General features: G+C 41.5%; 1 protein-coding gene across 3 annotated transcripts in view; it reads right to left on the reverse strand.

Moving 5' to 3' along the window:
• The window catches only part of Znf704 (zinc finger protein 704), a 214,618-nt gene that overhangs the window by 182,613 nt on the left and 6,990 nt on the right, over positions 1-25,015 (reverse strand). Inside the window, exon 1 of one of the 3 annotated variants that reach the window (XM_074068754.1) lies at positions 17,827-18,480. The exons of the other annotated variants lie outside the window; for them this stretch is intronic. Coding sequence (XP_073924855.1) covers positions 17,827-18,321 — 495 coding nt within the window. The 5' untranslated portion in view covers positions 18,322-18,480. Of the gene's footprint in view, positions 1-17,826; positions 18,481-25,015 lie in introns of those variants that run through there. 3 annotated transcript variants of the gene reach the window in all.

The raw sequence follows: 25,015 nt of genomic DNA on the forward strand, positions 1-25,015 counted from the left end.
TTTGAGCTGAGACCGGCTTTGCAAGTTAGCAAATAATTAACCACTGCCAGGTTTCTACATTTGTTAAAAACAAAAACTATAATATATGTCCTATACTTCCACAGTCTGTGCAGCTATCATTTCATTTTATAAATGCCTATTCTTCCCACTAAAATGAACATTCCAGAAGGACCAGGATGACCAGGACTTTCTTTTTTAAGAATATTCTATCTACCTAGCAAAGTGGCTGGTAGAAAGAAAGCACAAAATGAATGCCATGTTTTGATATTCCCACATAAAAGAGAAGAAATTTATTTAATACATTAACTTAATATTAATATTTCTTAGTTGTATCTCTTGAGCAAAAGTTTGTGATTTTGATAACATCAATTTTTTTCTTTTACAATTAGTGTTATCTGGTTCTTGTCTTACAAAAAAAACCTTTGCCTGACCTAAAACTATCTCTGCTGTCTTAGAGAAGCTTTATAAGTTAGTCTTTACATCTATATCTATGAGTGATTTTGAAATAATTGTTGTATATGGTTGAGGGGCGAGGTTCTTTTCTTCTTCCCTCTATATAGATGATTTTTCCAGGACTGTTGGTACAGAACACTTCACTGAATCTCTCTGGTGTCTTTGTTGAGCCATTTCTATGTGGGTCTATTTTGGAGCCCTCCATTCTGTTGTGTGAATCTACCTGTCTACCAGTTTCACACTGGGTTACTATCACTTTATACTAAGTCCAGAAATTAAGTAGAGTAAGTCTTCAAATTTTGTTACTTTTGGAAAAAATATACTTTTCCAAAAATTCCAAAAAATATTTTGGAAAAATATTTTTCCAAAACTATTTCAACTATTATGGCTATATGCATTTTCATATATCTTTTAGATTAGCCTGTCAATTTCCAATTAAAACATTCTGAGATTTTGATTGAAATTGTCCAATGAGTAAATAAATTTGTGGAGAACTGGCAGCTTAACCGCATTAAGTTTTCTAATTGAACATGGTGTATCAGTTGATGTATTTAGGTCTTCTTTAATTATCCTCATCAATGTTGTATAAAATTTGTACATCTTTTTGTACAATTTTATCTCCAAGTGTTCAGTTTTTGATGCTACTGTAAATGGTCTTTTTTAAATCTCATTTTCCTTTTTTTTTTGTGAGTCCTTAGGATTTCCTCTGCATTGGTCATGCCATCTGTAAATACAAAGTTTTCTTTTTTAATCTTTATACCTTTAATATATTTTTCTTGTCTTCTCACTTGGCTGAAACCTCTAAGACCATTATGAAACCATCAGTGGATTAATTCATTGGTGAGATCAAGATGGTAGGAAAATTCACTTTCCAAAAGCCCATCAGTTGCCAGCCAACTCTTTAGTATTCATTTGGGGAAAATTTTAAATTCAAACCATAACATACACCATTGCAAACGGTCATTGTATAATTAAAAGGGATTTTTTTTTAATCATTCAGTGTAATGTTCTATAAATGTTAACTAGATTAAATTGGTTGACAGTGTTATTGAAATATTCTATATTCTTAACTTTTGACTACCAATTCCATCAACAAGACAATAATTAAAATATCCAATTATAATTATGGATTTCTTTATTCCCTTTTTGACTTTGGTTTCATGTATTTTAAAACCTTGATATTAGGTACGTAAATATTTAGGACTTTTATGTCTTCTTTGTAAATTGACTCTTAACATTATAATACCACTTTTTATTTCTGATCAGAGATTTAAGATTCTAGGGAGAGAATGTGGCCTGTATGGGGCAGCTGGAGGTTTTGTTTTATTTTTTTTTGTTTTTTGAGAGATGGATTGTCCAGCCCAGGCTGGACTCAAACTCCCTGGCTCAAGTAATCTACCTACCTCAGCCTCCCAGCCAGCACACACCACCTCCCTGGGCTTGTTCTCCTTTATAAGAGGGTTATCTTTCCTACACTAAAGTGAAAATTAAAAAAAAAAAAAAAAGAGAGAGACCAAACTGAGCACTCTAAATACTTTGTGCAGAGGGACTCTATCAGTAGGTCAGGGGTTTTCCCTGTCTTGTCTCTACCATGACCCATTATTGATATAGGGTCCTATGAACTATCCTAAGTAATGGATTGTGACAGCAGGAAAGGGAGTGTTGGGGTAACAGCTTCAGGGCTGCTGCTGCTAAGGTTCACCCCCTTGCCATCTGGGCTATAATAATTTATTTACTCTCTTGGATAGCTCTAACCTGTATTATACTTTCCACAGTATGCCAATAGTATTAGCTATGTACAAATGATGTTTGTGTACTTTTTTCCACCTTAATATTTTGTATTTTCAATACATTAATCTGAGAGTGTCTCATTCCTACACTATGTTCTTAGCTACCTACGCAGTCTCAGGGATAAGTCAACAGTAGCTATTGGAATACTTCTACCACACAGAACAACTTTGGCTTTACCTGTTTCTTAGGGATGATTATAAATAAATATGACATTATTATAAATAAATGTGACAAAGAGGGGTTAAAAGAAGTCCCAAATGGTGAAAGGGTCATAGAGGAAGCAAAGACGGTGTGGCTTGTAGAAAAAATGTACACATATATCGATGTATTTGTATATACATAAATATATTTTAAGGATTTCTGATCCCAATCTTTAATTCTGTGACATCAGTTCACTTTCCACATGTGAGCCGTTCTTCACTGGATCATACTAAGCCTACATTGCACATAGGTGTGAGTGTGTGCATCTGTGCCTGCACACGTGTGCTCACGCAGGACTACACGCACATACTTGTTTGTGTAAAAAAGTCTCGAGTCTGCTGAATAAGCAAGACTTCAAGAATGAAATGCCTGTACTTCTCCCATGTGCCTGGGATGTAGTTTATGCAAAAACTTGAATCCTTACTCTTTCAAAACTCTGTACTTCTGCATGGCTTACGGATGCAACTGTAAATAAGTTTCCTTGGGGTGCTGGAGCCACTATCCAGATGGCTAATGGAGCAAAGAGTGCTTTATTGACAATGTGTCTGATCAGTGCAAACCTACCTTGTTGACCATGTATTAAGAGTTGAAATAAGGCAAATATAATACAACACACTGGGTGATGTGTGTCTGATCCTGGGTCCAGTCTTCCCAAATCACATCCTACTCCACCATAGTTTTTAGATTTATCTGAGCTTTGTAACACTTTGCAAGTTGCCATTGATGATTGTTATGTGGTGTATTTTATGTACATACATTTAATAACATATAAATAAATATACTAAATTATATTTACATTTAATATAAATATTTTTAGTTTTAAAATAAATATTTTTAATCTAAATTATGTGTGAATGTGACATTAACTCTTTGTCATGTTATTTTAGGGTATTTATTGTTTACAAACCTCTTTTTGTATTGAAAGAAAAATGAAGAATTTTTGTCAGAAGATTCTGTGCCTGGCAAAGGATCTGAAGTACAAACTTGGGTGCTCCTTTTCACAGGTAAGGGTCTTCACCCATTCTCTCATGATGCTCCTTTCTTTATTCCCTGTTTTGAACAAGATCTTCTGTCCTGGAAACTGGACTCCTGTCTTACCATTAGTCAAAACAATAAGATACACATACATATTTTACTCTTAGAGCAACTCTATCCTAAAAGACTTCTATAAAAGTAGCTGAGTGCAGTGTTGTGCACCTGTCATCCCAAGATATGTGGGCTGCTGAGATTCCAAGATTTTGGTTCCAGGCCAGCCAGGGCAAAAAAGTTTGCAAACTCCCATCTCATCAGAAAAGGGTGTAGTGGCACAAGCCTGTCATCCCAGTGACAGCAGAAAGCTTAAAATAGGAGGATCACAGGCCAGAAAGCCTGGGCAAAAAGTCAGACCCTACCTCAAAAATAACCAAAGCAAAAAGGGCTGGAAGGGTGCCTCAAATGGTAAGCACCTGCCTTGCAAGCACAAAGTGCTGAGTTCAAAGCCCAGTACTGCCAAACAACAACAAAGACTTCTATAAAAACCTGAATACATTAGGAACTCTCTACCCCACATTTCCAGACCATACACCTGTGGTTGAAGTCCATTCCTTATTGTATTCATGCTAAACATCTGCATTTCTAGACGTGTGTCAATCAAATTTGTGTACTATTCTCAAATCCTCAAGTACAGAAAATGAAGGACAAGTAGGAGTGATCAGGGTTTCCATACAGAAACTCAAGTTAGGAGACTAAGAAAGAAAAGAGTGGCTATCCAATTCTTAAAGAACTCTTATACTGACACAAGCAACTGATGTTCACAAGGCCACAGGATTATCTAATAGGCTGGATATGGTGGTGAATGTCTGTAATCCCAGCACACAGGAGGCTTAGGCACAAGGACCATGAGTTCCAGGCCAGTCTGGGCCTGCCCCATTTATTAATTAATTATCTAACAGGTTGCAGTTTGGGTATAATTCAACTCTAAGCTTACTGCTAGAAACCAAAGCTTTCCCTACAATTTACAAGGAGAGTAAAAGAAGAAAATGAGAACCTGTCTTCTGGGTCATTTCTCTGCAGGAGACTGACCCCTTTTGAGTTGTGGTAACCCCATCACTGGGTCCTGATGTTTTATTTTGCTATACTGGGTTCTTTCTTTACCTCATAGCCCTTAATGCCTTCTAACATATGTTATCCCTTCCCCTCCTCCCATCTATTCTTCCTGAAAAACCACAGCAAATGAATAGACTTAATGGCACAAAAACAAAGTGACTAGTACAGTGGCCTGCAAATGTATGTGGAGTGGTAACTGTGGATGGGTAAGCAGGTTTATTTTATGAGTAACAAAAATATTTCAATATTAAGACTGTGGCAATAGTTACACAACTCTGTAAATGTAATAGAGAATGATGAACTGTATACCTTACAAGACAGAATTACATGATCTGTGAATTATATCACAATAATGCTACCAAGAGAGACAGATGGATGGAGCATGGTATTTGAAGTTCCCAGAGCTAGTCACCGTCCCTTCCCTATGACACCATGTCCACAGGTGCTCTAACCCAATCCCACCACTGAACAAACTGTGAGCCACTTCTGAAGTTCTGTCTCCAGCTCTGTCTTCTTTGCTGGGCTCCAGCCTGCTGACACCTCCATTTACAGATGTAACAGCACTTCAAGCTCAACATAGTTAAGACAGAACTCCATTTCCCTTCCAACCTGAATTTTAATTCCTACACACACCTCTAGCTGAGTAACATACTACCCACAAAATTTACTGATTTCCCAACTTGACTGTCAGCAGGGACCCATCCCAAGACTGATCTGTTCTGTCTTATGTGTTGTCAGAGAGTAGAAGCTTGGTGAACATTTATTCAATGAAACAGTCATGCAACTGAATGAAACACCAAAAAATAAAAATAAAAAATTATCACTTTGTCACTGATCTTAACCAAGATCTCTGAGGCATCTCAATTTTAACACACAAAGATAGGCACAGTTTACAAACAATGAAAAACTGTACCATTTCTATTATAATTTCTAAGGTCAAAATAATTTTCCCCAATAACCTCTGTGCTAGATTGCAAGAAAAATTCAAGTGACAAAAAACAATCTAGAGAGTAAAGAGAAAGACTTATTCAAATAGATATTTCTTTTAGAATAAGAATAAAGAGCTAAAAGGATGCTGTCACCCAACAGATGGCTAAAAGCACATTTTCAGAACCTCTTAAACACCCAACAAGCACTCAAGCAACAAGAAATGGAAATGGAAGCCCCTGATCTCTCTCTCCATACCCTCCCCCAGGTCATCTCAAACCTTCTAGTGGCTCCTCTCCTACTGGTAACCACCTCTTTCCCACCCTAGGATGCTCTGGTGCTCAGTGTTTAGTCTCACATGTCCATTTTCTCCCTTTTTCTGAGAATTTTTACCTCAATATATAATGAAACCAGACTATTTTTCTTTCGAATATATACAATCCACTTATTTCTGTAAATTCTAAGATCCTTATTCTAACATTTCTATCTTATTTATCTAATATTTTGTTAGATTAGTACTAAATTGGAAGTATATGAACCGGCCCACTGAAATCATTGTCAAAAACTTGTTCTTTAAATTAAATTTTGGATCCTAACCTAAAATAACAGAAATTAGTGGAGACTGTTCTTCAGTACATGTTTGCAGCTGACTTGCAAAGCATTCAAGCCATGTGTCATCTATGACAACCTATGAAAACTATAATTCACATTGTTTAAATTTATAATTCACTCCAAAATAAAACCTCTTCTCTCCTGAAATTTCCATTGTTGCTTAGGTACCAATGCCAATTATTTTTCAAATCTGTTGGCCCCAACTGTTTTCTGAAATTTGACAAATCTCTATGCCACTTAATATAAAATTACTGACTGCTATGTACCTCTTCCCACAGAGACTGCCATTTTTCCCTGAAGCTTATTTTTCACATTTACAAAATGAAAATGGTGCTATTTGCCTCCTGAGTTTATCAAGATGGTCAAATGTTGTTAGCTATGAGGACATTCTATAAATTTTAATGCATTAGATGCTGGGCTTAGGAAACAATGCTGAACAACATCCAATGAAGTCTTTACGTGACATTCAATATTCACAAGTGCTGACATCCTTTTTTGTAATTGTCAAAGTGTTGTTGACAGAAAGTGTGCCAATACTAATACTCTAGTACATTTCAGTATTCTTTTCAGTTAGACTATCCTGGCATTTTAAATCATTTTTTTATTAGGATGTGGAAAACAGATTGATAAATATACTTATTCACCGGGCACTAAGTGTGATGGATTACCTTGTGGTTTTCAGCTCCCCTGGCGCTTTTTAATTCTGTTATGATTACACTTCTCACACTCTCCCATCTCGCCCACTACACTCATCACGGAGCCTGATTTGTCACGAAAGGTAGTGTTCTCTACTAGCTTCAGCTTCACACATGGGAATGATGTTCACAGCTATGTAAGTGAAAATTTACCACATAAAATATTCCTTTTAGAAACTTGGTATTGAATCAGCTACTGCCTTCATGAGAAAAAAAATATTTCAAAGCTTGTATGACTCACTAACACTTTAACCCTTCTCTGTGTCCAACAGATATATAAATGTCACAACCTAAGTTCTCTTATGAATGCAAAATGGCCCTTAGTATGTTATAGTCAGTAACTCTCTATAGATATAGTGATATTATATTATTCTTTCCATTTTCTCTATGTTTGAAATATTTTGTAACTGTTGAAAAAAATCTGATGGGGTAGTGTTGGTTTCTTTGTTTTGTTTTCTTGGTTTTTTGAGACAGTGGCCTCGAACTCACAGTCCTCCCACCTCAGCCTCCTGAGTACTGGGATTATACATGTGTATGATCACACTCAGCTATACCTCTATTTTTAACTGTATTTTCCCAAAGCTGATTAGCTGCAGAGTCTTTTCTCTGGACATCTCCCTAACAGTAGAAGCAAGGAAATACAAGAATCTAGATGTGAACTTTGGGCTACCACTCCCCATCTACCCAAGGAACAAAGAACAAGTCTTTCACAGAACAAAAGTACAAGTCTAAGACATCAATGCAGAGGAAGGTAGAAAGGACAAGTCCATGCTCCAGAGACTTTCAACCACATGCAGGATCGGGACAGAAGGTCACTTTATTTTCACACCAGTTTTCAGCAACACCTATTCAATGGGTGTAGGAAGTCTTTTCCCACGCTTTAGACAGTAGCCAGGTTTTCCCAGATATAAGATCTATGCATATGAAAAGACTGTAAGCATAAAAGATAGAATGCCTCTGTCCTCTTTAAACAGGTAGACAAATGACTCATGGGTTCCTGAACTGAAAGGGAAGATTACAGCTCACCACACATTATGATGAACACCGCAGAATTCAGATGAATGGAGTCACTTCTGGAAGCAGCTCTCCAAGCTCCTTGGGAGCTCAGAAGCAGAGAGGAGCAGGGTTTTAGATACTTAAACAAAATTTTACAAATGAATCCTTCCAAAACCATAAAGGAAACAAACCACACCCACTTCTACTTGGGGAAAGTCTCTGGATCATACTCAATAACAATTGCCAATGATGGAATAATATTATTCCAGTTTCTCAAATGATAACACTGAAGTCCAAAGACAGTAAGTTGATAAAGCACACAACTTACTGTTGTAAGTTGTGCAAAAGCCAGAATTTTAAACCCAGAGCCTGTGCTACATTTCTGAGTTTTTGTTGGTTTGGTTTGGTTTGGTTTTGCTGGTAGTACTGAGGATTAAACCACTTGAACCTTTTCTGCTTTGGTTATTTTTGAGATAAGCGCTCATGGTTATGCCTAGGCCAGTCTGGACCATGACCCTCCTATTTACCCTTCCCACATAGCTGGAATGACAGGTTTGAGATGGGGGTCTCGCTAACTTTTCACCTGGGCTGGCCTCAAACCACAATCAGTCCTCCTAATCTCTGCCTCCCAAGTAGCTAGGATTACAGATGTGAGCCACCATGCCCAGCTCTATATCGCTTCTTGATCTTTAAAGAGGCAGCAGTGGGGTGGGGGAGTAACTGACAGGCTCATTGGCTTTGACCCAAGACATTCTCTGCATCATACTAATAAGGCCATGATGATAGTCACATTAATGAACTAAAATTACCCTGACTTCAGGTTTTTTTTTTTCCTTTTTGGTGTAGGATGGGGTACTGGGAATTGAACTCAGTGTCTCATGCTTGCTAGGCAAGTGTTCTATCACTTGAGCCATGCCTAGTACTTTTGCCATTTTAGTTTGTTTTTTAGATAGGGTCTCATGCTTTTTCCTGGGCAGACCTTGGATTCCAACACTACTACTTCTCTTCCCAAGTAGCTGGTATTGCAAGTATGTATCATCATTCCAGGCTTGCTTTTGAGACAGGGTCTTACTAATTTTTGCCCAAATTTGTTAACTTTGGCCTCAAACCATGATCTTCCTCTCTCCCTTTCCTGAGTAGTTGGGATTAGAAGCGTGTACCACCACACCTAGCCTGATTACAGGTTTTAACAAAGCATATTTCAGGGTAGGTGGTCTTTTAAAGAAACTGGATTTAACTAAAAATATCAGAGCACTTTTGATATTTACTGATTTTTACTAGTCACCCAACTAATTTGAATCAGGGAGACATGACTTTCATTTTACCTTCCATTAGGACAAGACTATAAGGAAAGCAAGCTTATCCCTGGTAACCTTTGGGTGAAGCACATAGACAATGAGCTCTAAGTCAGCCCTCACAGGATGATGCACAGGCAGTGCTTTCTACTTTATTCCTCAAGGCTCCACAATGTCCTGTAACAAGAACAAACCCCTCTTGGATGTGTCTGCAAAGTTCTTACCCCAAATGTACAGTGATTCAAAACTCCAGTCAATCCTGTTTCTCCTACCTATAAATTCTAACTCTGCATTTTCTAAAACAGTACCTTTAATGAAGTGCAAGAATTTAATCACTCTAATTCTACTACCACACAGTTCAGAACTGCACTCTGTTCCATTTCACCCAGCAAATAGGAACAGCAAAGGTTATTTGCCAAATTCAGTGATCTAAACTCATTCTCTAACTATCTTCCTGGCCAGAACATATAATGTTTTTCATATAGATTGGCTACAATTGTTTTAAGGTATATATCAAAATTATCTCCCAAATGGTGGTAGTCTAGCAAGTTGTCCAGAAGATCTCATCATGATCGTATTAATGAGAAACAGGACAAGGGACTTCAAACCTCACTAGATAATTATAGGTTATCGGTAATCTGGCAGAAATGTGACTGTGGGCTCCCTGGAAATTAAAGCAGGCCTCTATTCACTGCTGTTTCCCATGTGTAGAAGACACCTAGTAAACAGTAGCTCTCAACTGATATCTCCTAACTGAGGGAATGAATAGAAACATGGACAGCAAGTCCAAAGGAAATCTTTATTTCAGTAACATATATTTGTCTAAGCCAGAGTTTGCAAGTATTCTCAGATGTTTCAGAAAGTCTAATGAAAGTCATGCATTTACCTTAAGAGGAGATTTCACAGGGCAACTAAAAGATTCCCTTAACTTTTGACAAACATTATATCAAGTCATTGTCAAGACTGTTTCACACAGATCAGAAATTCTGATATCTGAAGTTCAGGAAAAAAAAACTCCTATTACTTTCCCTTCAGGTCCCTCCCAAGGTAGAAGAACACATTAATCTGACTGAGAGGGATTTTCTAATGAATCTAGGGCTACGTTTTAGAAGATCAAGCACACCCAGAGCTGTGGCTCTCTTTGGTTCCTTCTCACTAAGAAGCCAGGGGTAAGCAGATTCAGGATAGAACCTGTTTTCTTACTTTTTGTTACTGCTGCTGTTAATGCTTGTGTTATGGACATACCACAAAACCATAGTAAAGAGATGATGAAAGAAAAAAAGAGAACTTATTTAGGGGTGGACTATGAATTATGTCTTTTAGGCAGTTTACCACAAGCACCACACAAGGGATTATGGACACTTGGTTCACAATGAAGTGGGGTTCTTTTCCCATGTTTCCATTTTCTATGTGTGCATGTCCTTTGGAAATCTCACAAGGAAGGGTGACAGGCCCAGGCAGGATTCACAGAGGGCCCCGCCTATCATACCACAGCACATACAAGGCAGTCTCTACTTAAGGTACTTTATGAGGACTAAGCATTCAGAAAATAGAAGTTAATAAGCAGTGAGTGGTAGAACACTTCAGAAATCAGTGATTTTTGTTCTATCCACAACTCTAAGGCAGTGGACTGCAGATCATTTCTGGGCACAAGCAAGTAGGCCAGAAAAGAGGGTAACTTGGAGTTGGCAGACCAGAGCACTAATACAGCACCACCTAATACACTAGCAGCCATAGCTGTCCAAGCCATCTCTTCTTGCATGGTCTCAGTGCCCTTGGCAGTCAAATGAGGGTATTAGATTACTAGATAATTTGTTTCCCTTCCAACTTCGGCAGTCAACAAGTCAAGTGAATGACAACTTCGTCTGGTATCTTAAGCACACGCCCTTTGTATGAGCCAACACAGACCATTTGCAAGACACATACTTGTTAGCAAATTGGAATGCAGTGTTTGCCATTTCTGCTAACGGCTCCTTAAAGTCATCTGATATTCAAGAGATAATCTAATAGGTATGTTAACCATTCCTAAAGACCTGGCATATAGGAAACAGATTCCATGTGATTAATATTACTGAGTGCTGAAAGTAGGAACTCTGACAGTCAAACACTGCCTCATTTTAAAGCCTTTCTTCCCAGTTTTTCAATAGATGAAGCTTCGATAGAACTTTTGACGGCCTTTTGTGTTCAGGTTTTTCCTAAATTCATTCTATCAGCGAATCATCAATCTCTCCATATTCCTGGGTTTGGCTCCCTAAACTGTTACACAGTATGGAACAGCACTGTCTGTGCCCTATTGTTTCACCTTCACTGAACAGTAACATATTACTGAATCCAGGCTTTGTTTGACAGTGACCTTGTATTTTCTTTCTAAATTAAACTCTAGTTAAAGATACTGTTTACTATGCCTTTAGTATTTCTTCTACAAAGGTCTAAATGGTTAGTTGGAAGTATGTGAGGAGGAGGGTGAAGGAATCTTACCAAGACAGATAAATGTATAAACTTCTTTTGATGAGAAATTGAAAATCATGTAATACAAAGTTTCTCTTCTTGTTTCATTTAACTATTACATTAGTCTCCACTGCAGTAATCCACCAATGTATCTCAGATCCTTAGTAGCATCAATTCCCCTATTTCCTCAACCAAGAGCAGTACCACAAGCCACAGTTGGGCAGACTCTACTTAAGATACTTTATGAAGAATATGCTTTCAAAAATAGAAATAAATAAGCAGTGAGTGATAGAACATATAGGGAGGCTCCAGTTCTATGGATACAAACCTATGTTCCCCACTTGTGGCCATCTATCTTGGAGTGTGATATTGAAGTGTGGTAATGTTTTCCATTTTCGGCTGAAGAATGGAAACCATATTGATTCTTAATTTATAAAGTCTTGTAAGATCCCCCTTCATATAAAGTATTTAGTTCCTATCTCATAAATACTCAGTAAATACTCATTTATTTTAATATCATTTTGGAACCCAATTGTCATGGATTTCATTCCTATGTCTTATTGATTTTATTAATTTACCCTTTATTTTCTCCAGTCCACTAACTCATCACTTTTTCACCATCCCTCCTGTGAACAATTCTTAGATGCTATAGTGCATCATCACAGTCATAACACTTGACAATTCCCTCAGCAATAAGTCCCTCTCCTTTCCATTTCCCACCCACATGGCCAACCCCACCTCTGTTGAATCCAGTCCTCTGCTTTCTCTACAGAAGGCAACAAAGTATAATACATAGGGTGCTAGCTCTGCAGTTGGACTGCCCAGGGGTCAATACCCTGCTCTGTCACTTAACCTTTAATTAAATGATGCTGGTAACACTAATGCTTGATGACTATATCATGCATATGCCTGGATCATAAGAAAGTTTACAATAAGACTGCACACTTCAACTTGCACTGGCCATGAGAAGCACTCAATAAATGTTAGCTAAGATTACTTTTATGATTATATCTATGAATTCAACAAAATAGTTAGGAAAACCGCACACCCACATCGACTGCTTGCACTCTAAATGCAGAACCACAAACCTTGGGTGGGTTCTTAATACTGTCTGGCAACTCTACTTCATCTCTCTAGTACAGTTGCTTTCCTATCCTCCCACACACCATTTCATGCTGTTAACTCTTACTTCAAATCTTCCTCACCCTCAGCGCCCTTCCCTTCTGCCACATGCGAGAAAAAGAGGCATCAGCAAGAACTACATCTGACCATTATCCGATATAGAAAATACACCCACATCTGGACTCATTTTGTCCACCATCTCTCCAAATCAGTGGAAGAAGGGTCCAAAGACCAACTCTCTATTGGGGTTCCATGTCCCTCTCCAATGGCAATTCAAGGACTTTCCTCCTGCAGTTATCCCTCTTCTCTCTGCATCTGCATCTTTGGCTCCTCCCTAAGGTGACACCCAATGTTCTCACCTCCAGGAATTCATGCCTTTGTACAACCTTTTCCCTTAAGTGTGAGTGGAACCTGTGACTCACTTCTAACTAATAGAATATGGCAAAGATGATAGAGTTTACTCCTATAATTACACTGCATTACAGAAGATTCCATCTTACTAATAATAGGCACTAAGATTCTCCTTGCTGGCTTGAAGTAAGAAGCTGTGCTACCGAAGCCCATGTGACAAAGAAGTACAGAAAGTGAAGATGAGGTGGAGGAAAGAGGCTCTAAATGATGAGGGCACCTCCAGGTGACAGCCAGCAAGAAGCCAGAACCCTCAGTCCTACAGATACAGGGAAATGAATTCTGCCCATGACCCAAGTAAGCTTGGAAGTGAATTCTTCCCTTGTCAAGCCTCCAGATAAGAACTCAACCCACCTAACCGCTTTATTACAGCCTGTGAGACTTAGCAGAAGACCTATTAAAGCTGATACCAGACTTCTAATTCATAGAAACTGTGAGAACTGTTTTAAGGCAAAAGGTTTATGGTATACAACAATAGAAAACTAATACACTCACACTCATCCAGGTAACTTCCACCAGGCTCTAGATGCTGTACTAGTGTATGCTGCATCACTTCTTATAAACAACAACAAAAAAAAGCAAAACTAGACTGTAGAACCTCTAGCTACTCCTCCTCCTCTCTGTTCTCATTTCTAACAAAACTTGTGAAAAAAAATTTTTCATACGAGCCCCAACATCTCACCTTGCAGTGGCTGCTCAGCCCACTACAGTTACATCATGACTTGCTTTGTCAAGGATAACACTAAGTCCCATATTACCTCATACACATGAACAAATCTACCTTTTTTGTTACTTGATATACCAACACATACAACATGATTCATTACTCCCCACTTTTTGGAACTATTTCTTCTCTTGGTGTACTGAACTTTACATTTTCTACTTATTTGAATGGTGCTTAACCACTTGCGCTGGTTCCTTCTTCCAGACCCAAACTGGATCCCTGCTGTGCCCCAGAACCTGGCCCAAAGCTCTCTGTGTCCACTGCCCTCCCTCTATAGGGTCTGGGGTTTCAATGACATCAATAGGCTGATGACTCCCAAATTCCTCTGTAGGTCTAGTCATCATCTGACACTTAATGGTCCAAGGGAGACCACCTGATTTCTGCTCTCCCGGTTCTACCTCAGCAAATGGCACATCTAACCCACCTTAACATTGGAGCCTCATCGTTCTGGCAGTTTGGTATTCACAATGGACCCTGAGTTGTCCCCTCCTCCCTACTAACTTCACTCTTGCCAGCCTCTAAATCCAAGGGGCCCTCACCTGTCAGTGGACTGCAGCAGCCACAGCCACCTCACTAGTCTCCCTGTTCCTATGATCTTTTTAAAACTATAAACCACCTTATATGCTTTCACTGCTTAAACCTTTACAAAGACTTCACCTGCCATCTTTAAAAGGCCCACCTTTTCTATGTTGCTGGCCCAGATCTCCTCTGTGACATATCTTCTTCCTACCAAGTTCCAGTCACAGTCATCTTCTCCTTCCCACCTCAAGACTTGCAACTGCCATTTGCTGGACCAGGGGTGATCTTCCCAGGCAAAGTGCCTCAGATCTCAGACCAAATGTCCCTCCTGAGGCAGGTCTTCCCCGAGAGATTTCTCTTTCCCTCCTGGACTCTAAGATGCTGCTATTTCCCTCACAGGCTTACCCCTGCCCTGCCACCTCTCTTTTTCTTTTTTCTCAACTCCCCTCTGTTCTCCCTTGCTTCCCTGTCCTGAGCCCTGACCCTAACACCCCCGCATCCTCAGCACTCACACTGCGAACACCTGCTCTACCTCCTGATGGTAAGTCTCTGTGAAAAACAAGATGTTAGGCCCAGCAGAGCCAAGCTGGTTCAAACTAACTCCTGAGTCGGCTGCCATGTTGACCTCTGGATGCCCTCTAGTTTCACTCCCATCTCCTTGTAAGACATCTCTACAATAAAGTCCCCACTCACCAAAGCCATGACAACCCCCAGAACTGGTCAAATAAGGTAAAGTGAAAAAGGCGAGGCAGAATTCTTGGAGCCATAGTGGCATCTTCCTGGAAATGTCATAAATATTCCACCCATTTATTAATCCACCTGTCTCTCCCCATACTAACAAAGCATAGACACTCACTTCTTTCACCTGCTGAGATGGGGTGCTAATCTCAGAGCTTCAATCCAGGTTCCTTTCCTTCACTGGCCACTGAAGAAAGTCCTACCTCTGTGCTCAAAAGACCTCTGTGCTCATTGGTTAAAGAGCCAAGATTTGGCTCAGAAAAAACTGGGTAACAATAATAGCATGCATCACAATCTCAAGTGCCATCCTTTGCTTATCTACTTACTCACTCATTTTTTAACTATTATTATTATTGGCAGTAGTGGGGTTTGAACTTAGGGCCTCACATTTGCTAGGCAGGTGCTCTACCACTTGAGCCATGCCCCCAGCCCTTTTTCCTTTTGTCGCTTTACCTATCGAAGCCTGCATGTTTGAACAGGACCAATCTCAGATCAGGAGCCACCTACCTATGCCTCCTGTGTAGGCAGATTACAGGCATGCACCACCATGCCCAGACTTCTACTCACTCAGTATGTATTTGATTGCTGCTATGACACCCCTCACTAGAAGTGAGAATTGGGAAGGTTTTCTATATGTTCTAGAATAGCATAATCACAAAGCAGGTGCTCAATAAATTTTTGTTGAATAAATGAACACGAGTGTATAAGATGCTGACATTCTAACATGTATTATAATAAAATTATATGTTATGGTCCATAAAAAAATCTATTCAGATGCAGTATCAAGATGTCTTTACAACAGTAAAAAGGGCTGGGCATGGTAGTTCACTCTTATAATCCCAGGTGCTCAGGAGGAAGAGCTCTGGAGGACCGCAGTTCCAGCCTAGTTCAGACAAGTTAGTGAGGCCCATCTCTATCAATAAGTCAAGCACAATAGCATACCTGTCATTCCAGCTATGCAGGAGGCATAGACAGGAGGATGGAGATCCAGACCCACCAGGACAAAAACACAAGCCGTACTTGAAAAACAACTAAAGCAAAAAGGACTGGGCACTTGGCTCAAGTGGCAGAGTGTCTGCCTGGCAAGTGCAAGGTCCTGAGTTCAAATCCCAGAACCTAAACATAAAGGATAAATTATACTTCAACATATCTGATATGTTTTTGAAAACTTGTGAGCAAAGTGTTATAAATTTGAAAGAATTTAAACCTGTAGATGTGAAAAATCTTTTTTGATAATGTGAACTATCACACCCTAGTTTGTCTTATAGAGTTGTTTTTTTTTCTACACTGGGTTCGCATTGATCACAGAGTATAAATTATTATTAATTTTTCCATCACAGTCTGTATAATTACTGTGTAGGCCACAGACCCATTTTCAGTATGTCTGGACAAAAATGCTAAGAAGTCTTTGTTATTCAGAGTCACTGATCCCATGTGACTTAATTTGAGCCCTGCTATATCCTGTAGCCATACAATGTAGGCTTTTCAGTAGACCATGGCAATGAGTGTGGTCACAGTGCAGATTCCAACTAGCAGCTGTCAAAAACAATCATCCCAAATGACTATTTGCTGAACACGTCTCACTCCCAGAGCTACTTCTTCCAGGGTGGTCTCGGAAAGAAAATTTGTGCCTATATCTACTCTGGAGTTACTAACATTTCTTTGGAAATGCAATTTCAAGCTTCCAGCTACTGGGGATGAATGGGACCTAGAAGATTTTTAAAAAAAAGTATCTATTATGCTCACTTGTTATGTATTTTTTTCTTGACATACCAACACCTTCTGAAAACTCCAAGAAACGGTTAATCAACTGATTTTAAAAACCACTAGAGAAAAATCACCCCTTTCATCGCTTACCACTAGCTGCCCTCAAAACTTCTTAGCAACATACAGGGTGCATGAACCTCAACGTGGTTTGCTTTGTCCAATCGCAAGCCTGAGAGCCCAGCCAGTCAGTTGTGTAATAATAAACCCCTGATCTCCTGAAGATACATAAACGGAAAGATCGCTCCGTGTTTCAAGCGCACAGGGGACTTCGCTAGAATTCTCAGCTGAAACTCACATCCATTTTAAATGCCAAGACTCTCCACCCCCACCCCCCACCCCACCCCCCGCACCTTTCCCGATTTCCTCTTTTTCCTCCTTTGCAATTTTGAGGTAGAAAAACAGGCTAAACGATGTCCAGTTTATACCCGGGAGGGCGAGGGGCAAACCCAAAAGCTGGGAGCAAAATGCATACGGAAACCAAAGACTTGGGTTTTGCTGCCCAGGGCTCCCGGGTTCCCTCACAAGTGCCCGTGATGGAAACTCAACAATTGTTCTTAGGGGAAGGATTGGGTTGCCCGATTGACAAGAGAAGCTGCTTGCTAGTCTTCAGAAGCTTAAATAGCCCTCCAAATAGGAAAGGGACACTCCTGCCTCCTCCGGATAGAATCAAATCTCACTCCCCATCATCTCGCCCGTCCCCACCGGGCGCAATCCCGCAATCCTCGTCCCATCCCCGAGTACCCACCCCACCTAGGGACAAACATCCTTTTCCCACACCCACGCGAGCCCACAAACCCAAGCCGGCCTCGGAGGAAAGAGAGGCTACCCCGGAGAGGTGCAGGGCCCCAGGGTGCCAGCCGATCAACAGTTCCCCAGCTCTGCCCCGCCGGCCGCGGGCGCCTCCTGACACACCCCTCCCGGCCAAGTCCCTCCCGACCGCCGGTCCCCGACCTCAGCCCCGCGCCTCGCCGGGGGTTCGGAGCCGGGTCCCGGCCCCCTCCCCGGGCCGGCGGGTCCCACGCGCGCCGCCGCGCCCAGCACGCACCTTCAACGCGCCCCGGGCAGGGCCCTTGGGGAGCGCACGGCCGGGTCCGAGGGGCACGAAACGCAACTCGCCGTCCTCGTCGTCGTCGTCGCAGTCCACCACCTCGACGACCACCTCCTCGTCCTCGTCTTCCTCGTCCTCATCCTCCTCCTCCGCGCCCCCTCGGGGCTTCTCCTCCACCCTCCCGAGCCCTCTCCGCCGCCTGCTCCCGCCTTCCTCGTCCTCGTCCTCCTCCCCCAGAAGCAGCAGCACAGGCGACGAGGCGGCGGCTCCGGCGGCCCGAGGGGGGCCGGTCCCCGCGCTGCGCGGCGGCGGCGGCAGCGGCGGCCTCCAGCTCTCCAGGGCCGGGGCCGGGCCCGGGGCAGGGGGCGGGAGCCCAAGCACCGCGGCTTCCTTGGCGGGCGCGGGCGCGGACGCGGGCCCGGCGGGCTGCAGCGCGGCGCCCCCACGGCGGCTGCCCAGGCTGGAGCGCTTGGCTAGACGCCGCGCCTGCATGCCTGAGCGCGGGGCTGCGGGCCGCGGCGCCGAGCCCGAGAGTTTGTCACCTCCTCTTCTTCCTTCCCGGGCGGCCGCTGTGGCCGCAGGCGCCCGGGGCTGCGCGGGGCTGCACGAGCCTCCTCCCTGGGCTCGCAGCTAGCGCGGGCGCCGCCTTCGCTGGACCGGCCCGCGGGGACGCCGGCGGCCGGGGGCTACGGCGGGGCGGCGCAGCGGCCGCGGGCGGGGGTGGGTGTGAGCGAGCGGCGCGCTGCCGCCTCCGCCGCCGCCGCCGCCCCGGAGCCGCGGGCCGCGCTGCGCTCCATGCGGCCGGCGGCCGGGCCGGCGCGCGCCTCTCCCGGGCCGCTGCGCCCGCGCGCTCCGGGCCTACAGCTGCCGTCCCCGCGCGCGAGCTGTTTGTGCGGTGTCTTTCCCACCACCGCCCCCCTCTTCTCGAGCCATTGCTCACAGCCCTCCGGTCCCCCGCTCAGACAAAACCCGGACTGGATTTGTTTCCCCTACCCACGGTCCCCGAAATCTGGAGCTTCAAAGCACTTGGCGCAGACGCCGGGGCAGACGCTTAGTGACCCACTGTTCCTTCTGGAGCGAAGAGGGTAGACTTTGCTGCAAGTAAGGTGGTGGGTCAGAGTTAGAATGAAGAAAGAGATTTGCTGAAAGTGGCTTTACTGGTCACCAGTGTGCATGGCGACTAAGCTGGAGCTGATGTGGAGTGTGTGGGGCGGGGTAGGGGGGATGCCCATCTGAGGCTTGGGGTCATTTCCCAACATGAATCATCAATCATTTGAATTTTTGAAAAACTTTCCTAACATTCTCTACCAATCCCTCAGTTTCTTTGGATACACCATCCTAGGCCTTGCCACCTATTGAGTTCCCAGCGCTGCACCAAGTCTGCCTCTCAGTTTCTCTGTGTTTCTGATCATAAATGACAAAATTCCAAATGCCTTCTCCTCTCATCAACCTGTAGACTGTACTACCATTGTTACTGAAGAAGCAAACATGGGTGAAGTTCGAGATTGTTTGCGTTTGTTATTTTAAAAAAATAATCTGAACTAAGACCCCGCAATCAAGCACATAACCAGTCTGCTTATAATGAAGGACTTTGCCACTTTCTGAAGATTTTCAGGTGTGACAAAAGAGCTTGTTTACTCTTCAGTATCGTTTGAAGCTGGGCTACATAGAAAGCCATGTTCTTTACATTTAAAACATGACCCCAAATTCCACCCTGTTGGGGAGTACTGCAGAGCAGAGTAGTCATCAAATACTGTCACGGGCACTCGGTGCAGTCAGTGGGAAAGGTGTCTCATGCTCAGCTAATTATTGCTGGATATTTAACATCATATGCCCCGTTAGACACTTGAACAGGGCTCATTAAATGCTCATTTACGGTGTCTTCCAACTGTTGAAGAGGGACGACGACAAAGATTCTAAAATGGAACTTCTTGTTCTCTGTGAGTCAGATTAGCTTCCTGATATACCTATTTCTGGTAATGACACTCTCATTATAATCACCCAGGCCCAAAGTAGTGGTATCATTTTAACTCCCTTCTCTACCTTGTCCTTAGAAGCAGTTGTGTATTGGTCCAACCCATTGTTCTTTCTGAAATGCCTCTTGAATTCACCCCTTCCTTTCCATTCCCAATGCTATTCCAGCAAGTTCTTCAGGACTTCAAAAGTGAAAGTCTCTAACAGTTACAAAAAGCCAGTTTCTCAACTACTCATTCCCACTTCAGACACCACTCCAAACCCCATTCAGATCACGGCATTTTCTTGTTGAACTTTTCATTTGTAAATATTATGCTCAGATATTCAGCGGTCTGTATAAGGGCTTCTGTTACTGAATATGTTGGTAGTGTGTATCAACAAGGTGGCTTGGGTGACTCTTGGAAAATAACAAGCTAGCTCTCTTTTAAATAAGCTCAGAAGTGTCCATAACTCCCAAAGTGTGTTTTAAAGCCCTCTATATCTTGTCAAGGGGCCAAGGTCAGGCCAATGATAATGCTTTTTGCATGTGAAATTGCTATAGATGAAAAAAAGTGAATGTTTTCCTGAGCACTGAAAGGGAAGGCAGAGTTAAGTGAGTCAGTGATTGGTATTTGCGGGTTAGTGGAAGATGGCACACTGTGGTACTTTCTTTCAAACATACACTGTCTGCACTTTGACATCAGCTTGTGCTTTCCAACCACTTCAGCAGATCCCACACACATTCCTTTCCTGGCCCTACAGAGTAGAGAGGCTACGCTGTGAGTAAGAAAAATGAACTGGCCTTGGGAGCAGACCATTAAATGAAGGGGAATGTCACAAGATGGGCTTTGAGGGATGAGAAGGACTTGGATGGGCGGTATAAGTAGCAACAACCAGGCAGTGACCACATAAGGAAATCAGGGGACATTTACTGGGAAATAAAGTTCAATGACCTAATTCATCAGAAAATCAAGAAAATATCTCGTGATGCGGGCTCAGAAGACAAGAGATGTCTCATTGATGCCAAGCTGAGTGGGAGGGGTCACCAAAGCTTCTTCCCCCCCACTTCCCTAAGTGTAATGCAGTCTTCCATCCCAAATTAGCATCCACCTCCAAAGATGAGCAGTGTGCCTTTGCACTACAGGGTAAAGAAGGTGCACCTGACAGGGCAGTCATCACCATCTAAAACATGCCATAATTCATTCCAGATAGATTTGTTGAGTCCTGCTAAGTGCCATACCTTGCTTATGACACTAATATGTAGTAGTGAGAGAGCCCTCACTGGGAAAAGGAGTAGACAACAATCAAAGAACGTAAGTGATTCATATGATTTCATGATGCCATAAGCAAAGTAGAGAAAAATAAGACAAAAGAGGGAATAGAGAGGATTGGAGGTTTAGTATAAAAAATGTGAGGCCAGATATAGTGGTACATGCTTACAATCCCAACACTTGTGAGGCCAGGTAGGAGAATTAAGTTCAAGGCCAGCCTGGGCTACATAGTGAGACCCTCTCTTAAAACATACAAAAACAGAGAAATGTGGGTTTGTTCATATTAAAACAACAGAAGAATGGTCTGGAGAGGATGCAAAATCTGAATAAGACATGCAGCAGTGAACCCTGACTTCTTCCCTTGGATGGAATTCATTCCCTTCTGCTGTGTGGTCTGCTTTGGCTGCAGAGTTTGAGAAACATTGAGGAAGAAGAACAAGGGATGGGCTTTGGAATAAGCATCACTAAATAACAGCAGAGTCGGGCTACTTGGTGTCTGGTTTCTTTTGATCTCAATGATTCTTAAACTTTTGGGTTTTGAGCCCAAAGTTAGTCAAAGCATATTTTAATGTGTAGCTGAAATTTTTTTTTTAAATTAAGCTCCATTTGACCTTATGTTCAATGTTTTAATTTTAAGAATCAGAAAAACAATAATCATGGTTCCCAAATCATAAGTTATAATCATACGAGGGCAGAAACGCAACAAAATTCCACTCCCAATGACAGGTCTTCTGTGTCTTTAGGAACTTAAGTGGTTGGGTTTGTTGATAATGGTAGCTCCTTTTAAAAACTATTTTAGAACTAAATGTAAAATTTTGCCCTTTACAAAGGTTATGAAAGTAAGATTAGATTCACTTTTCCATACTTCTGCGAAACTTAATAATGATTTCAGATGATGACTGACACCCCACTGTATAAAAAATAGATGAAGGTTAAGAGAATGGCTCGTCTATAACAACCTTAAGCTGAAAGCCTGGCTGAGTCAAGCACAAATTTCCATCTTGACAGACACTTTTTCCATGAGCAATTAACTTAAACCCCTTTTTAACACACAGTGTACTTTCCATATAGTTCTTTATAATGCCTCCCCAAAGCCAGACTCAGGTTTTGATTTTTTTTTTTTTTTTAGTGGCTATAAAAATAATAGCAGCTGGGTGCTGGTAGCTCATGCCTGTAATCCGAGCTACTCAGGAGTCAGAGATCAGGAGGATTGTGATTTGAAGCCAGCCTAGGCAAATAGTTCATGAGACCCTATCTCAAAAAAAAACTATCACAAAAAAAGAGAATTGGGGGGGGTGGTGCTGGTGGAGTGGCTCAAGGTGTAGACCCTGAGTTCAAACTCCAGTACTGCAAAAAAAAAAAGCATTATTCTCTCTCTCTGTGTGTCATCTTTGTTTCATTATCTGGTCAACTGGAACCATCCACAGACATCTGTGGTGACACACTCATCAGCTTTGTGGCCAGGGGCAGGTATGCTCTTTACCACCTGTGGCAGTTGGAGAACTTCCACTGAGGGGCTCTGGATGGACCAGTCTGTGCCAGGAGCCCACACCTGTGGCCAAGCGTGGAATGCACTGGTTAGTGGCCTTCACCAAACCATGTAGTTAAAGAGAAAAAGAATAGAAAAGGCTACTATGTGTTATGAGTATAATCAATACTATGGAAAATATAAAGCATACAATTAGAATGACAAAAATCACATATGGTCTTCCCACGCAAATGCAACAAGTAATTGTTTTGTTATACTTATTTTCATTTCTATGAATCATCTTTTCTGTTTCACCTGAATTTTTCCACCTAATTTTATAAGAGCTATTCTCTTACACTGGACTGTATAACTTGTAGATGAATTCTAGAGCTAGTAGGGAAAAAATAAATCATGAAAATATGTATGGGTAATTCTATATCCCTGGGGAATGGCAGTAATTTAATACTCAATATCGAGTCATAGTCACAGCAAAAGTCTGTTAAGTTTGACCACAAAAAAACTAAACCTTATCATAAAAGGCACCATTTAAAGTTTTAAAATAAGAGTTGGATGTGGTTGTTTGTATTGCTCACATATATGCATACTCTTGCGGTATCTATCAAAATTCTAAAATGCACTTGCACTCAAAACCACACTAAGATTTCACCTCACTCCTGCTGGAATGGCTACCATCAAGAACACAAACAACAAGTGTTGGTGAGGATGTGGGGAAAATGGAACCTCATGCACTGCTGGCGGGAATGCAAATTAGCACTACTGTGGAAAACAGTGTGGAGGCTCCTCAAAAAACTAAAAATAGAACTGTTGTAGCAATTCCACTTTTAGGAATATACTCAAAGAAATGAAAGTCAGATTACAACACAGGCACCTGCACATCCATGTTTATTGCAGCACTATTCACAATAGCTAAGCTATGGAAACAGCCAAGATGCCCCACTACTAATAAATGGATCAAGAAAATATGGTATTTACATACAGCCACAAAGAAGAATGAAATTTTGTCATTTGCAGGTAAATGATTGGAACTGGAGAACATCATCTTAAGCAAAGTTAGCCAGGTTCAGGAGGCCAAAGGCTGCATGTTTTCACTCATATGTGGAAATATAGACCTAATACAAATACAGCAATATTCTGAAAAACAGGTCATGTTAAGGTGAGATCACACACGAGAAGAGGAGGGTTAAAGAAGGAAGTTAAGAAGGTGACTATGGTTGATGTGCTCTCTATTCAAGAATGAACATAGAATTTTAAACCTATTGAAACCACCATATGAAAGGTACTAAGGTAAAAAGAAGAAAAATAGAGGAGATGAACCAATTCAGGTTAGAATAAATAAAAACATAGAAATACCACAAGGAAACTCCCTGGGTAGCTATCTTAAACAAGCAAAAATGTCATTTCTTTTGCAAAACCAGAGAACAGGAGGATGGGAACAGGTTCTGTCTGATGGGGTGAGGTTGATACCAGTAAGAAGGGGTAAGGAGGTGGAGAAAGGGTGTAGGAGGGTGAATATAGTGCAAATACTGTGTACACATGACTGTAAACTGAAAAATGATACCTGTTGAAACTATTCCAGGAATGGGGGGAGGAGAGAATAAAGGAGAATGATGGAGTGGTGAATTCAAGTATGATGTATTTAATATATTGTAAGAACCTTTGTAAATGCCACGATGTACCCCCACCCAGCACAACAATAAAACTTTTAAAAAATACAAATAAAATGCACTTGCTATTTGGAGCTAAAAATTCCACTTTTATTTATTCATCCTAGGGGAATATTGGTGTATGAGCTAAAAAAAAATGTTGTAACACTGATTTTAGTAGCAAAACATTTAGAACAGCATAGATATATATCAAAAGAAGATAAAAAGAAGTCTTTGGAAGTGTGTGAACAGATATCCAACTACTAAAAAGAGTAAGACCAATCCCTGTGTGTTACAAGTGAAAGGACTCATTTTAAAGCAACTGAGACAAGCTCCAAAATACTTTTCACAAATTATTAAAACACCACCCTGCAAAATATACTATATATGTCTATGTAGTTGGTTTCAGGTGGGTAGATAGATGAGAAATAGTCCATAGACTACATACTAATTAACCTCTGGGGAGTGAAGGATCTTGAGGGGTTTTCTAGTTTTTTGTTTGTTTATTTTGTTTTTAGCTTTTTAAAAAGTATGTGTTCAACTATTGCACAGTTAATTTTAAAACAAAGAGTTAAAAACTCCTCATAGCATAGTTCTTACTACAGAATATTCTGTCAAGCTGTGCCATGATCCTACCTTGCCACTTAACCACAGTACTGCCAACCTTTGTACAGAATCCACTATACATCCTTTGGATTCCTTCCTTAGGATCAGTGCCAGAAGTAAAATCAGTGATCAAAGGGTACACACATTTTCTTGCTATTTTTTTTCTAGATGGCTCTCAATTCACATCCTGACAACCAGGGGAAAGTGACTGGTGTCCTGCACAT

This window comes from Castor canadensis, chromosome 3, assembly GCF_047511655.1.
Source record: "Castor canadensis chromosome 3, mCasCan1.hap1v2, whole genome shotgun sequence".
Lineage (NCBI taxonomy): Eukaryota > Metazoa > Chordata > Mammalia > Rodentia > Castoridae > Castor > Castor canadensis.